This window comes from Accipiter gentilis, chromosome 13, assembly GCF_929443795.1.
Source record: "Accipiter gentilis chromosome 13, bAccGen1.1, whole genome shotgun sequence".
Taxonomy (NCBI): domain Eukaryota; kingdom Metazoa; phylum Chordata; class Aves; order Accipitriformes; family Accipitridae; genus Astur; species Astur gentilis.
Genome location: NC_064892.1, coordinates 34,524,381 through 34,540,110, shown reverse-complemented (window position 1 = coordinate 34,540,110; position 15,730 = coordinate 34,524,381). Strand labels below are relative to the sequence as shown.

At 38.8% G+C, this 15,730-nt stretch overlaps 1 protein-coding gene across 1 annotated transcript in view; it reads left to right on the top strand.

The window, feature by feature from the left end:
- COG6 (component of oligomeric golgi complex 6) overlaps positions 1-10,425 on the top strand; it is a 57,801-nt gene extending 47,376 nt beyond the window's left edge. The window contains 4 exon segments of the mRNA XM_049815975.1: positions 1,159-1,266; positions 2,820-2,873; positions 4,103-4,182; positions 7,883-10,425. Of these exon segments, the coding sequence (XP_049671932.1) occupies positions 1,159-1,266; positions 2,820-2,873; positions 4,103-4,182; positions 7,883-8,030 (390 nt within the window). The 3' untranslated portion in view covers positions 8,031-10,425.
- The last annotated feature ends 5,305 nt before the right edge of the window (positions 10,426-15,730 follow it).

Here is a 15,730-nt window from a genome sequence, read left to right as displayed (position 1 = left end):
ACAGTAAATGTTGCAATTGATTTATTCTTCAGAGAAGCAGTAGAACTGAAGGTTATGCATTTAATACCATTTACTTTCTTCAAACATTTTACAAATACAGGAACAGACTGAAAAAATATCTTTAAGATTATACATAAGTAGGTTATTAAAGTGGAGCTGGAATGGCATATTTAATAAGAGAAACATTTTTCACAGAAAAAAGAACTCTCCAAGACAGTTAAAATCTCCAGATTGAAATATTAAGATTTCCCTCCTGATTTAAAAAGAAAACTGCATTTTTCTAAACAATTTTAGGAAGTAAAAAGGTGAACTCTTAAAGTATCAGATATGGAAGTCTTACATTTTACTAGAGTTTGATGTATTATAAATTTTTTGTTTTCTTTAGGATTGGAAGAAAAAGAAGTGAAATGTGGGGTAGTTATTTGTAAAAATGGAGTAATAGTGTATATATACCCAAATACCTTTCCAAGACTACTCAAACTAAAAAATGATTGCTGCTGCTGTGACTGGATTTATTGATTAGGTTTCTCTGCAAAGTGAAGATTATGCTAAGAATGTAAAAGACCTTTATGACTTTTTTTCATATGAAGATAACTAAAGCAAAATTGATAGCTGTAATTTCATTGTCTATTGTTCTTTCAGTTAATTTTTTCATACATGTTTATCAGTATTGAATTTAAAATCATTACTGATTATGATTTAGTTTCAGTTTTATTTTCCTTGTGACTGTCTCTTGTTTATTATAAAACTGCCGTGCTATTGTCAATATTTTTAATAAGAGTTTTGGATTATTTTTATCACATATTTTCAAAGAACTATAGCAAAATAAAATGATACAGCATTTTTTAAGATTAGAGCTTTGGTATTCTTAATTTTTGTTGCTGTTGAATTTACAAATACAAAAAAAATAGGTTCTTCTGTTAGACATGAAAGGATTATCTATATTTTTATTATTGGCTCCTTGTAATATGGAAGATGTAAATGGATAAAATAATTATGCTGTATGTATTTGTGGTTTTTTTCCTTGTTTGTTGATCACTCTCCTTCTTATTTGTGGTTTTTCTTCTTATTTGTGCTTCTAGACCTTTTAACCTCAGAGCTTGTACTATTTAATATTCTCATGCACATTTTATTAATACCTCATGCTTAAAATTTCAGATTGAAGCTCATTTAGATACACTTATAAATGAACAAGCTTCCTACGTGTTAACAAGAGCTGGTCTAAGTTACATATATAACTCTCTGCAGCAACACAAACCGGAACAGGTAGGCTTATATAATGTATGTGTTGAGGAGGTACTGCATACTTGCCAACTAGAAGAATTTTGGCACTCATATTTTTGCAAATTAAGCTTCCTCTGAAAGCAAAAGCTCAGTACTATCTGTTGATTTTTCACATGGGACCAGGACTATTAGACAAAGGCATCTTGCAACTACAGATTTTCCCTACCCTGTATAATCAGCAAGCCTAGCAGGTTTGGTATGCAACAGTCCTTCTGTGCAGCTTATCTGTGTACCATCGACAGGCTCTGTACACCACAGACATCCTGTATGTTCTCAGCATAACTGTATAGGTAGTTTAATATGCCTCAGAAAGTGTCAGCGTCAAGCTGGCTTTAAACCACAAATACTGAGTATGTATACCACTTCCATGACACCTAGAACATATTGGACCTACTGTGCATGTAGCATTCAGTTTTCTTCTGTTGCATGCTATGGCAGCATACATGGAGTGCATAGATACCCTGCATGCATTAGGTAATTACTGCTTTTTTTTTTTCTGTGAAAAATTGGCAGTTAAGTTTAGTAGTAATTTGAAAAAATTCCTTCTTTTGTCCTTATTCATTGCTCTAGCTATTCTAACACCAAGACAGTGAGATTCTAAAAGTGAAAACTTGAGATTTCTTACAGTGAGCTGAAAACTGGAACTCGGAGCTTATGCTCATCCTTTCTTGTGAACCACAGTTGTTACGTGATAGGTCTTAATACAGCCCCTCTTCCCCTCAGCTGTCCCTGTGTCCTTTTGTGATCTTTTGTGAAGGTGAAGAACAGTGTTTTCTGCAGAAAGCAGAACTCTGTTGGAGAGCTTTGTGTTGTTTCTTCAGCCAATAATTTTGCATAAAGTGCCCAAACTCAACAGATTTTTATGTATAAAGATTAATAAATAAATGTATAAATAATCTAATTAATAACTCAGCTTGGTTTCCTATTCATGAGCCTATCTCCTGTTCTAAAAACAATTTCAAATCGACCAGGGCAGCTTGTTAATGGAATGTAGCAATTTTCATTTACATCTGTCCAGCAGCCTGGCCACAGAGGTGACGTCATCACAGGATTTGCTAGGGGTTTAGGCAGCATGTATATGTTGTAATGCCATACCAGCACGGAAGATTTACTGGGAAGCAGGCTTGAATTTTGCATCGTCCCAGAAAAGATGAATAGAGGGAAGTTGTCCCCTGTAATTCTGGAACACCAAGGGGATGTGGCCAGTTTGCAGTTCAGTTCTTATCCTAGACCTTGTGGAAGGCTTTTTTTGGGTTTTATCATTTAATGGTGAAGAAGGAAGAAAAGGACTTGAAAGGATGTACTACGAACTCAGTATTCTGAGTTTTTAATTTAAGAGAGTGGTAGAATACAAATGAACTGTTACAGCATTTCAGTATTGATATAGTGATTCAGTTTCCAAACATTTAAGATCCTGTAGCAGGACCAAATAACAATTTAGTACTGAACTGATTGTAGAATTTATTATTTCTTACCTTTTTCCATATACTAGTATGACCTTTTTGCGCCTTCCCCCTTTGACTACTGATTCTTAGGGTCCTCTTTCAATTTTGCCAAGTATGGATTCCGTGTCCCTGAAGGTTGCAATGGTAAGCATTTTACAATTTCATATTAAGGTAGTGGTGCTGTGACATGGGAAGGAATACTATTAATAATGTGACGTAGTAGATACTCATCTAAACCAGTCATACTCTTTAAGAATAGCTAAATTACATGTCTGGGAATACTTTCTTCGTTTGTAGTAATTTGACCACTTGAAGTAATAAATACATACATTATTTATGAATGGGTAGTAATAGAATATTAGTTTCTAAGCCCTGAGAAATAGAACTTTACTTACAAGAGTGCTATCCCATGAGTCATCTTAAATTGCTAAAAGCAAATACTTAGCTCTAATTAGTTTTAATCACCAAAGTCTCTTTTTTGTCTGTATGCTTTGAAATATAGGTTCTGCTATCATTTATAATTTTAGTCCTAAGGCTTTGATTTTATGCAAATAGTTCAGCTAAACTCAGAAGTTAGGTGCTGGGCATATGTCACAGTTGTATATTTAAGTTGAAAGCTACAATATGTCGTGGTTTACCCCCAGCCAGCAACTAAGCACCAGGCAGCCGCTCACTCACTCCCCCTGTGTTGGGATCGGGGAGAGAATCGGAAGGGTAAAAGTGAGAAAACTCATGGCCTAAGATAAAAGACAGTTTAACAGGTAAAGCAAAAGCCGTGCACGCAAGCAAAGCAAAACAAGGAATTCATTCCCCACTTCCCATGGGCAGGCAGGTGTTCAGCCATCTCCAGGAAAGCAGGGCTCCGTCATGCAGGACGGTGACTTGGGAAGACACATGCCATTACTCCGAACATCCCCCCCCTTCCTTCCTTCTTCCCCCAGCTTTACATGCTGAGCATGACATTGTGTGGTCTGGGATATATCTCTTGGGTCAGCTGGGGTCAGCTGTCCTGGCTGTGTCCCCTCCCAACTCCTTGTGCCCCCCAGCCTGCTCGCTGGTGGGGTGGGGTGGGGTGAGAAGCAGAAAAGGCCTAGACTCTGTGTAAGCACTGCTCAGCAATAACAAAAATTAAAATTTTGGTGACAGAGGTGCTAAAGTTAGCCATTTGGTTTGGACTATTAAATTCTGCCTTAAACATTTGTATAGTATGTTAGGCTCCATCTTAAATATATAAAAAGAGAAATATTTATCAAATAAGAAGGTGCTGGTTTAATGTAATCACTTTTCAGAGATCTGTGTTTTTACCTATTTTTATCTAACAAAGTTTTTAATATGTTGATCTCATATTCTTTTTCCCTGCCCCCCACCCCTAGGCTCAGTTTGATCGCTATCTCTCTGCTCCAGATAGTCTGTTAATGTCCCAGCTAAATTTCCTTCTGAGTGCCACTGTGAAGTAAGTATCTTGCCTTTGAATTTCTATTATGCCTGCATAATGATCAGAAAGATTAATTTGATTAGGTTTTAGTGGATCATTATGAGAATTCAAGTTATCAGCTGTGATCATGTTTGCATTGTCCTTCAGGTCACAATTCAGTTTTGTTCTGACTCTCCTCTTTTTGAACAAGCAGTGAGGAATATGTAATTCTGTAACTTTCTGAAGTAGTTACTCCTGATTTAATGGACACCATCAAAATTAATTACATTCATCTATTTTGAACATGTTCCACTGTGCTGGCAGTTTTTTGTCAACTTAGTTGCAAATTGTTTTGGAACTATTTTGTAAGCATTCCAAAGACAGATGAAATATGTAATTCTCCACTCAAGATTTCTTTTATCCCCACTGCTCCGTCAGGTCTAGAATTTTCAACTTTGTTGTCTTCTGCTGTAGAATATTGGCATTCTGTCTCATTGAATATTGTGCTGAGATTACTTTACTTTTCAGCTAATGCATTTTTTTTTAGTGATGTCTTCTTTGAAGTGTGGAAGCACGAACTTTATTATTTATCTCTTCTCTTGTTTTTTGAATATAACTGAACCCTAAGGCTAGAGAAAGTGCCACGAATTTCTTCCCAATTAAATGTGAGCCATATGAAGACATTTTGTAATACTTAAACTCAGAGAATTATATGCTGTGCTGATCAAAAACTTTTCTTGACATTATTTTTCACACTTTTGTGAAGAATGCAGCTTATGGAATATACCAGAAATTGAGACTAGCACATCACATTTTATGTGATGCAACAATATTTGGAGTCTCATTACTAGTACCTGTCCTTAGTGGGATTGTATTACAGCATCTTGCAATTAAAAAAATGACATACATCAAGGGAAAAGTATTTATTGTTGGGAATTTATTATAATAGAATAGAATAGTTCAGTTGCAAGGGACCTACAATGATCAGCTAGTCCAGCTACCAGGTTCTCCTGCTGTATTGCTCAGGTTCTCCTCACTCAAAGATTTCCAGTTTCATGCCATACACATGGTGTGTGACTTGGCGTGGGGGATGTTGGTGCTTTTTGGTACTTCGCTGGGTGTCTCTGCTAGGGTTACGATTCCCACAGCTCAACCAGCAGAGCTAACCCTGTTGTTAGAGAGCTGTTCTGCTCCAGTCCAGATCAAACAGGGTAGCTTGAGCAGTAATGTCAGTGAAGCATTGCAACTTTTGCTTCTACGTGTCAAGCTGTTAAACCTGTATTTTAGCTCTTGCTCTTTTTTTTTTTAATGTAGGTCTGTTTAAAAATCATAATAACAGTAAATGTATTTTGAAAGCCTCAATTTTTCACTGCTAACACAGAAGCAATTTTTCAGAGGTAGACTTTATGCTACCATAAAGACTCAGGCACAGTGAAATGACTCTGACTTAATTGTTTCTTCTGTTAGATGAACCAAGATAAACAGGTCATGTACGCATTCTTAGCCTTAGCCCATTGATAAGCTTTTTAAACCTTAGTGAAATTTAAGCCAAATTTATGTTATCTTGCAACAGTGGGCAGCTGAGAGGTGAGCCTGTGTGAGGATGATTGCTATAGCTGGTACAGCTCAGCTAATATGCAGGAGTTTATTAACCTGCTGTAACTCAGTGCTATAGGTCATGTTCTGCTCTGAATTAAAAAAAAAAAAAGTCTGTTAGCCTGTTAGCCTTCAAACATGTAGTTTTAAACACAAGCAATCCTTCTGAAGTTAAGACACATATTTACAGAGATACATGCTTGTAGAATCAGGGGCTTAGTAGTCAATATTTTCTGTAGTAAATAAACCTTCAAAATAAAAAAGTTTCTTAAGATTCAAGTGAAACATTTAACAAGTGCTATAATTTTAATCTCTGGCTATAATAATTGAAATTTTGGAGTTAGTTTTGCAGACATTTGTTGTCACTTTTGAAGACCTCTTCCTTGAAATCACATAATTGTGATCCACTCTTCCAGCGGTTAAGCTGGAACCCAAGAGCTCTTTGGTTCTCAAAATCAGACCACATGCTTTTGATAAGGGTCCAGTGTATTATATATTCATTGGCAATATCATTTAAGCTTTATAACTATGAAGAGCATTCCTTTCAACATTTCCCAGTGCATGCTCTTGTCTTTCAAATTCCTTTGCTCATTTAAAAAGTTCTAAGCTATTTATTTATGTGTTGTTGGTCTTGAAATGCTCTTTCATTTGTGTTGGGTCACAGAAACTGAATGCTGGCTTTACTGTTTTTAGAAGGTGCTGCCATTTGTGTTGGTGATAAAATGTATCACGTTGTTATGGCAACTGAAATCCTAATGTTCTGATTAATGACACTGACATGATGGAAAGACTCATTTGATGCTGTTCAATCCTCTGGAATATTGTAATGAACTTTTTCTTTTAATTTAATATTATTTGATGCAATATAGTTGATTTTATACAAATTCCGTGTGCAATACTTTCTTAAAAGTTTGTCATGTTACAGTAGCTTAGTGATCCCAGACTGTGTTCAGAGTCAGCTGGTTTTTACCTGAACACCTTGAATATATTTCCCTTACGATAGTGTTTCTAAATTCTCTATTATAAGGACAGTCTGTTTTTCAGGTATGCTAAATAATCTACTGATCCTGTATTGAAAAACTGGATACTTTGCATCAGAATAAAATGCAGGTTTTGTCTCTTACTCTTCTTTCTCATAGCTTCCGTTTATTCATATTGCCTGAAAAGACAAAGTTCTACGCACTTGGTCTTTGAGATTTCTTTAACTTGTCAGTTCCCAACAGCTGGTGAATTCCACCCTGATTTTAGTGGATGTAGCTTTCGTGTCTTTATTCCTTTGCAGTGTATTATATCAGGACTGAATCTGGATTCATGGTTACCTTGGTTTCCTCAGCTTTCCCTGGTGTTCCACTTGCATGGGTTTGGCTGTAAAATAGTTTTAACTACTATTTCTGATAGATAAAAATGCATGTGCAACTGTAAACACATCACCATGGTGACTAAAGTAAACCGATTCAATGGGCAATGTAAAGTAAAAATATTGGGTTTTATAATAAATAAAAAAAAAATCTTAAACTTTCTTAAATCTTAAACTTTCCAGTTAAATTTAGCATCCGATCTCTGTGCATTGTTATTCATTTAGATCCGTAAGAATAAGAGGATACAGACTTCATAGCATTGTTGGTAGAAGGCTGTAGCAGGTTTTAAATTTCTGACCACTATCGCTTTCAGCTCTTCCTTTTTGACTGATTATGGAATCAGGTGCTGTCAAGATAAAGCAAATAGAATATATTTGCTGATAGATGAAATGTGTGTATTTGCAAAGGACAGTGAGAAGCCACGGGAGGTAGAATGTAGATCACTAAGATTATCAGTCTTTTAAAATATGCAGGGGAGTGCAGGCAAAAACCTCATGTATGCAAATTAAGTCCTCCTGCTTTTTTTTTATGATTGCAGAAATAAAGAAGCTAATTACTTGGTTATTAGGATCATATATGTGGGTTTATGTTTGATACAAAGAGATGAAGAAGCCTGCCTTTGTTTTAAAACTTTAAGCTGTTTTCGCAGTTGAAGTAAAAGGGCTTTTTAATGTAACTGACACTCATTTTTAACGTGTGTTTTTAGGATATATTTTCAATTCCTTGTATGTAGCACAGTTATATTCCCCATGATTTGCAAATTATCTTTTTGTTCTGTTTTTTAGAGAGCAGATAATAAAACAGTCAACAGAACTGGTCTGCAGAGCTTACAGTGAGTTATATGCAGCTGTGATGGATCCTTCAAATGAATACAAGGATCCAGAAACCATACTACACAGATCTCCTCATCAAGTTCAGGCACTCCTTTCATAGTCTTGTTTCCCCCAGGTTTATCAGAATCCATAATTATGTATTTGTTGAGTATTTGCATCAAGTTATTTTTCTGTTTTGAATTTTGATGTGTAACTGTATAGTTAAAATATGTAGGAATGCGATTTTGTTTAATCTGCTTGGCAGTAGTCTTTCCTGTGTCTTTGAATACCTTCTATAGGCCAGAAAATAGAATATAGATTAAAAATTATTTTAATGTATTCCTCTAATGGAAATGGACCTTGACAATATGCAATCTCTTTGAAAAAGGGAGTAAAGGAGAAAGAAGCTTTTTCCTTGCTGTACATAATCCTTTCAACTAGAGATTGAACCAGTGTCTCTTACAACCTCACCAATATTTTTATTTGCTCTTTTCCCTGTTCTTTCACTCTTTTCCTCAGCCTATCATCAGTAAATGCTAACAACTGTAATTTTAATACAACTGATATACTTTGAATGTCTCAAGTCCACCGCTTTTACAGCTCATAAATTATTTCAGAATATTTGATGCTGTTTTTCAAATCCCATTGATTAAATGTTTGGGGCAAAATTTGTGTGGGTTTTTGGAATTCATTGTTGTTGTTGCTAGTTCTGGTATTTTCTGTAAGAAAAAGAAGTATTTGAACTACATACATGTACATAACCTGGAACTTAATGCTTTAAATTATTTGTATAATTTTGTTTTACTGGAAGGACTTTGTTTTAGTGCAGTCATTCTGTAGGAATCCTTGTATCAGTTGAAACTTGCAGATCTCTTAAGGCTGGGACCAATAACAATGTAGGTTAGGAAAATGGTTTGCACAGTGGTATGGCCATTCCTCCTTCACATGTACGTGGTTTTTGCTTTGTTTTTTTTTTAAGTATAGAAAAAGTCCATCTGCTCTAGTACAAGCATTCATTCAGTTAATAATCCACCAAGAGATTTTCGTGGTTTATGTGTCTGCAGCGGTGCTCCTAAAAATTATGGTTAGGTTCACCTGTGGCAGCCACAGGTTGTTATGGGAATTACGTGGGAGAGCCGGGGTGTGTAGTAGTTCTAGGCTGATGTGTAGAAAGCCACGAGTGAAGGTTTCATTTCTTTCCTCCTTCAGTGCAAAGCCGAACCTGCTCTGTGCAGAAACCCTACTTATATAGAGAGTTATGATTCAGGAGACCTTTCCTTCCAGTAAAAGAGGAAAATAGATAAGTAGGACACTTGTTCTCTGTTGGGCCTTATGATAATTTTCTGCAAATTCCTTAAGCATATTCTTTTAGGAAAGCCTTGTTATAGAGAAACCTTCAGGAAACAGGAAACAAAAAGCTAGTAAAAGGAATTCGGGGTGGTTTGGGATTAGGTTTTTCGTTTGTTTTGTTTTAAAGGATAATTTAAGCTGTTTCGTTGGAAGCATTTCGCTTTTGTTTTTCTTCTTTGTTATTGTACGGGTGCCACAGAGTTACTACAGTTGCCTGAGTTTACACTTATATTAGATGTGACTTATTTATATACATCAAGGGGAAGATGAGCAGTCATTCATATTGAATAACTTACATATTTTATTTTTATCAACAATAATATTCCCCATATAAAATATATGCTTAGAGGCAGCCAAGTGTGCAGTTCAGAGTATGCTTGCAAAAGAGCAAGAAATAGAGAAGAGCAGCAGCAATACATTTTAGTCCCTTGGAAAACTCATTGCACAAGATATATCCAGTGTGCTCAGAAATCAGCTTCCTTGGTAATACCACAATAAAGCAATAGCTCCTTTTTCAAATGGGCATAATTTGTTGGCATAATAGAAAAAGACTGGAAGGTGTAAGTGTCCCTGGAGTTCTTGGATCAGGAGTAAATTCTTCTGTAAATGTGAATGTTACAGATTTATTCTGTTTAAAAACTCCAGACCTGTAAGACAAAAAATTCTAGAAGCTTAGAAAAGCTTTAATGGAAAATTATGCTCTTTTACTAGGTAAGACACTTTAAATTACTCAGATTTTGCATTACCATAGTATATATTTAGAAGGCTGTTCATTGTTGTTTAATAACGTTAATTTTGCTTAATATGCCTATAATTATTATCTAATATGTGAAAATTACATCAGTTGTGAAAGGATTATAAATTAGCTAGTTATTAGATTAACATACTCATAAGAGTGAACTTTTTCCTGAAATTACACTCCACCTCAGTCTCCAATAATGAGTCAGTAGTTTGCATGAAGATTAGTAAGAAGTTGCTTCCTATCTTCGAGTCCATGTAGAGACTTATCCATGATTTTATCTTCTCAATAAAAAATGCAAAAGCTATGGAAGTTGTAACTTACAAAAATTAAAGTCAAATCACTAATTTTGGTTTGTGCAGTTAAAGTAAATGACAAAGGGTCACAAATGAGAAAGAATGTCAATAAAAGCATTTGATTTACTGACTGATGTCTTCCATGTTGTTATTTCCTCTTGCTTGCCTTCCTAAGAGGAGGAAGGAAAGGGTGATTAGATTTTGACCTGCCTTTTCTAATTTGACATTTCTGACCCTTTTATTTTACAAATTCCCAGGATTTCCACACCAGGAGCCCTGAAGCTGCAGTCCTCTAATTGCTCAGTTAGATGGATGACCCATAAGCATTGTAGTAAATGAAATAATCCTGGGTGTCAGTACCGGGTCTCTATTCAGACCAGTTCCTGCAGGTCTGGCTTGAGCATCGCAATGCGTGAAGAGAAGCTCACCTGGCCGGGCTGAGTTAGTCAGCACTTCTGCTGTTGCTCCTTAAACACCTGACAAGGAGGGGCACGCCTTCACAGAGCCAGTCCGTTATTCTCTGCTGGTCAGCAGCATGCTTGGGAAAACTGGGTAAAGCGAGGTGTTTGAGCACTGCCTGTGGTAGGCGCCGCTCTCCGCATTTAACGCTCTGACAACACAATTCTGAGAACAGGTGTCTGAAAGGCATCTTTTTGCATCGTCGTCTGATGCAAAGAGCAATTCCGTGGGAAGTGGGAGAGCTGGTTTCTGGGCCAAAGGAGTTTGGAATCGACATCTCCCTCCTTCCTGGAGGAGGGGAACCCTTGGCTTTTGTGGAGTATGAGATGGGGCAGCTCTGTTTCCTCTCTTTTTAATTTAGCAGCTGTGCATAATTCAATGCAAAATATGGGAGGCATGAGATAGAATAAGCAAGGAGCAGTTTGGCGCTGTGGCCTGTACGTGAGGGATCTCCTGAGGACTCCAAGGTCTAGATCTCCCTCCACTTGTTACTTGGGGACCTTATCTTTGACCTCCAATACGTGAGTCCCTGAAACAGAATCAGGATCCCAGGACTTTATCACCTACAGAATATCCAGCAAACAGTAAGATACAGAGTTGAGTTTGGGTTGGACCCAAGGTGGTTCCTCTGCACTGGTGACAGTGCCTCTGTGTTCAGTCTCCTCCCCTCTTTATAAATACACACACCACTGTGGAAATAAAATATAAAAGTTGTTTTGATTATAGCGAGCACACAGCAGCCCAGCCACAGTGTTTTTTTGTTTTTTATTATAGGAAAAGAGAAGCGTAGGGAGGTTTGGAAAGGTGATAATACATTTGTTTTGCAACGTTTCAGAGCGCTCCTCCCTATTCTCTGAGATTTATGACTCTAGCCCTGCATTTTGTCTGTTAATAGACTCAGCTGTAATTATTTTTATTAAAGTTTTTGAAATATGTGTTGGAGGAAAATACTTTCAGAACCACTAAACTTTTCCATTCATTTAAAAAACTGTATCTGAATTTTGATCCCTTTGCTTGCCTTGCTGAGTCACTTTGCAGGCAACCCAGGGGGTGGGAAGCCTATAAAATTTTGAAAATTAAATGAAGGGGTTAGACATATTTCCATGAGTAAAACACACCCTCCAGAAGCAACACAGACATGGGTGTGGGTTTGTTTGAAATCCACTGGCACCTGCTTCTGAGGGAAAATACAGGAAAAGAGACATTTGCTTATGATGAGGGCACCCATCCAAAACAGCCATGGTAGGGTTAGATGCCGTAAATTGATGTTAAATTGATGTAATGTTTGAATAGTTCAGAGACTTTTCAAAATGCAGATTAGAAGAAACTGGCGGTGGAAGTAAAAGGTATGTCAAGTGAACTCCCTCGCACATTGGGTTTACTTGTTAAAGGTTTGTAGAACCTCTGCAGCTTTTCTCCACTGCTTTTAAGCACTTGGCAAATTAGACTTCAAGACAATCCTGCAACAATTCTAACCCCTGGGTAATTCGGAGTAAAATGAGATGCTTTGAGTCAACCAGTGATGTACAAAGCCGTAGTTTTACCCGAAGCCCATTTGTTTCTTGAAAGAATTGCAAAACGTGGGAAATGCACGTATCGTGAACTTGGATATTTGTCCTGTAGAGTAGGAGAGGCAATGCCCTTCATATGGCAGGGCAGGTCTCTCCAGCCGTCTGCTGCACGGTAGGAAGCCAACTTCAGTTTTTCAGAATCAGACTACTTCTTCAGAAGTTTTTTAAAGCCATTGTAAAGGTGAGCATGTGCTCCTGTGCTGTGTTAAACCAGGTGTTTGCTGCCCAGCTAGGTTCCAGGGCTGGTGCTCTACTGGGGATGTTCACACTAGCCCAGCAGATGTGGTTACCAAATGCCCAAAAGGTCAGTGACTCTTGTCACAGAAAGGTCTTCTGACACCCCAGCTCTCTACATCCTTGAGTAAAGAGCCACTTCATGCAGAGCTGGTGTAGGGCTGAAGTAAACCCAAGACACTGCTTCTGTCTTGGTCCCTGACTGGCTGTTCATCCCCTCAGAGATGATGCGGGTAATTCTTCAGTAATCTGCAGAATCCTCTGGTGCAAAGCTATGGAAAGACAAAGTGCAAAAGAGTCCTTTACACCTGAAAATGTACACTTACGTACATTAATGTACATATCTTCTGTACATTAAGGCCTAAATGAGGGTATGACCCCCTCACGCTACAATTGTCAGACTTTGCGTACAATGGAAAGATGAACCACAAAGGCTTTTCTCTTAACAGAAAGAAATTTATTTTGACTGCCTTGCTTTAGCAGTAAGGAAACTTTGATTGAGCAAGGTATGGCTGAAAGGTGTTTCATAGATCACTGCAGAGCAGCTGACAAAAAAGAAAAATACTGTTGCATGGTTCATATTCAGAAAATGAAGCTTTCATTTGCTGCCTAGTTCACAGATGTGGTATTGTCAGATTGCAGGAAGATGCCTGGCAGACTGTATCATTGACTATATTTAGGGAGAAAAAAATTCAGAACACACTATTTATAGAAGCCACACAAATAAGCACAGAGTTCTTATCAGCCAAAGATAACATTAGTCGTGATTTATCAAAGTAATCTTTATTTTATGGAAAATGGATAATAGGGTGTAATTTAATCCTTTGTGAATATAATGTATATTTCAAAGGGTTCTTTTTTGTCAGTAAAACCATTTGTTGTACTTGTTAAACTAATTAGTCTTGTTGCTGTTGCTTATGACAGGATAAAAGATGCCCATTAATGAAAACAGGGAGGAGAAGATGGGTTCGAAAATTTGTGAAATAGCTCGTACTCCTTGCAAGCCAGTTTTCTGAGCAAACCAGGTTTTGCCTCTTCCGCTGCAAGCCTGCATTACCCAAGTTTGTGCAGATGATACATTTTCCGTTTTTTAATTGCAAAATGGATTACCCCCAAAATTCAGCTCGTCCCTGGGCAGTTCTACTGCTGCAGGCATCAGGGGCTCCTCCGACTTCCCTGGGTATCGATGCTGGCGTGAGCCACTGCGCCTGCTGGCCCCGCAGCCGAGCGCAGGCAGGGAGGGTGACAGGGAGGGTGGCGTTCCTGGCCGCCTCTCCCTGCTCTTTGCATTTTTTCCACCATGTGCAAACACATTCCAGGAGTCACAGAGAAAGCGAAAAGGGAAGAAAACAGAGCTGCCTGGGTGCGTCCCTGGCCGGGCGCGCGCCTTTCGCTGGGCAAGGGCAGGTTTCGCAGGGGCAGGTTGTGGAGCTGAAGCTGTGCGGAGCCTTGGCTCTTCGAGAGGCCCCAGCAGTGGTGCCAGGCTGCAGAGGCTGGACGTGAGCTCATTCTCTGGATCTGCAGTTGACCTTGAAAGATCAGAGTCAGAAGTGGGTAAGATTCAGAACAGGACACATATATTATTATCTTTTGTTTTTGGTGTCCTTGTTTGTAGCCTAGGAGCCTTATGAACTTTTAATAGGAATTTATGAATGATTTTGAGAAGATGACTCTTAAAAGTCTGGCTAAGCTCTTAAAGGTCCTTCGACCTTAGAAATGGCTCAGAAAATGCCCCTCAGAAGGACCAAGTTATGGGGAAATCCTTAAAGAAAGCTCCTGTCCCTACTGTCTGTATCAGTTCTGCATGGTCAGCTCAGTTCCTTGATTCTCCTTGTACCCTCCCTTGTAGAAACTGTCCAAATAAAATATTTCTAATCCTGAATTACTGCACCCAGCAGTTTCACAGGTCCTCAAATCTCCTGGGCACAGAGCTGAGAAGAAGCCTTAGTTGTGCTTCCAGCTCCCATGGCCCCACTGGAGAGATCATGGAGCAGATCTTCATTCTCCAGCCCTTCCCCACCTTGCTCCGAGGACACCTGCCTACTTCAGCAGGAGAGACTTCTCCCTGCTCACAAAGGACAGTGCTTCTGCTGCCTCTTACCACTGTCCTGAGTGCAGCTCACAGCTTCGGGTAGGGCTGTCTGGCTCCTTCTTGGCTGAAAAGAAAGAATAGGCAAATTGGAAGTCAAGCTGCTTGGCTTGTGTAGAGGAAATAGAGCCTTCACTTCGGCAAACACGAAGTCAGAAATTTGATTGGCATGGCCAACCATTCTGCCCTTGGGTCAGGTGGCCCTTCTGCTCCATACCTAAATATTGTGGGAATGACACACATTTATCCCTATGAGGATCCATCCCCACCTGCGGCTTGGGGAGAAACCTGTGCCTCAGGTCTGGTGCTCCTGTCCACAATAGCAGAACGGACTGCCTGTCTTCCTACAGCAAGGAGGAGCCGACGTGCTCAAGGGACTTCCAGGATAGTGGCACAAGCAAATGCCAGGAGATGATCAGCTTGCCAGCACTTTGACTTAGAAGGGACTCTGAAGCTGAGGATGTTATAGCAATGTTGTCCTCTCTTCAGCTTCAGTAACAATTTGTACTTGAACATGCTCTTTCACTGTTTGGTTTCTTTATAAAACACACCAATTCCTTCGGATCCCTCTTAGCAGCACACAGGAATCTCACAGCAATGATAAAAATGTGTCAGCTTTCTACTTAAATGGGATCAGCTTACAGAGTCCTTTGATTTTTATTTTTTTTATATCCAGAATGAGAAAAGGATTGAAAACTGCCAACCGTATGCTGGGCTGCACCAAAAGCAGAGTGGGCAGCAGGTCGAGGGAAGGGATTCTGCCCCTCTCTCTGCTCCATGCTGGCGAGAGCCCACCTGCAGTACTGCATCCAGCTCTGGGGTCCTCAGATCAGTGGATCAGTGGATCAGTGGATCCTGGCATCTTATAGAGTCAACAGAGAGAGCTGGGTGGCTCCTGCAGGGTGACACTGTGGGTCCTTGAGACAAATCCGCTTTTCAGGTGCCAATATTATCAGAGCCTCTGTGGTTGCACAATGAGAAACACTGTACGAGGTACAAGCTCCTGCTGCCACTCCAAATTTTGTTCAAGACAAATCAGAGGGTTTTGGAGGGGTTATTTTGCCGTAGCAGGTTTTGTGCTGG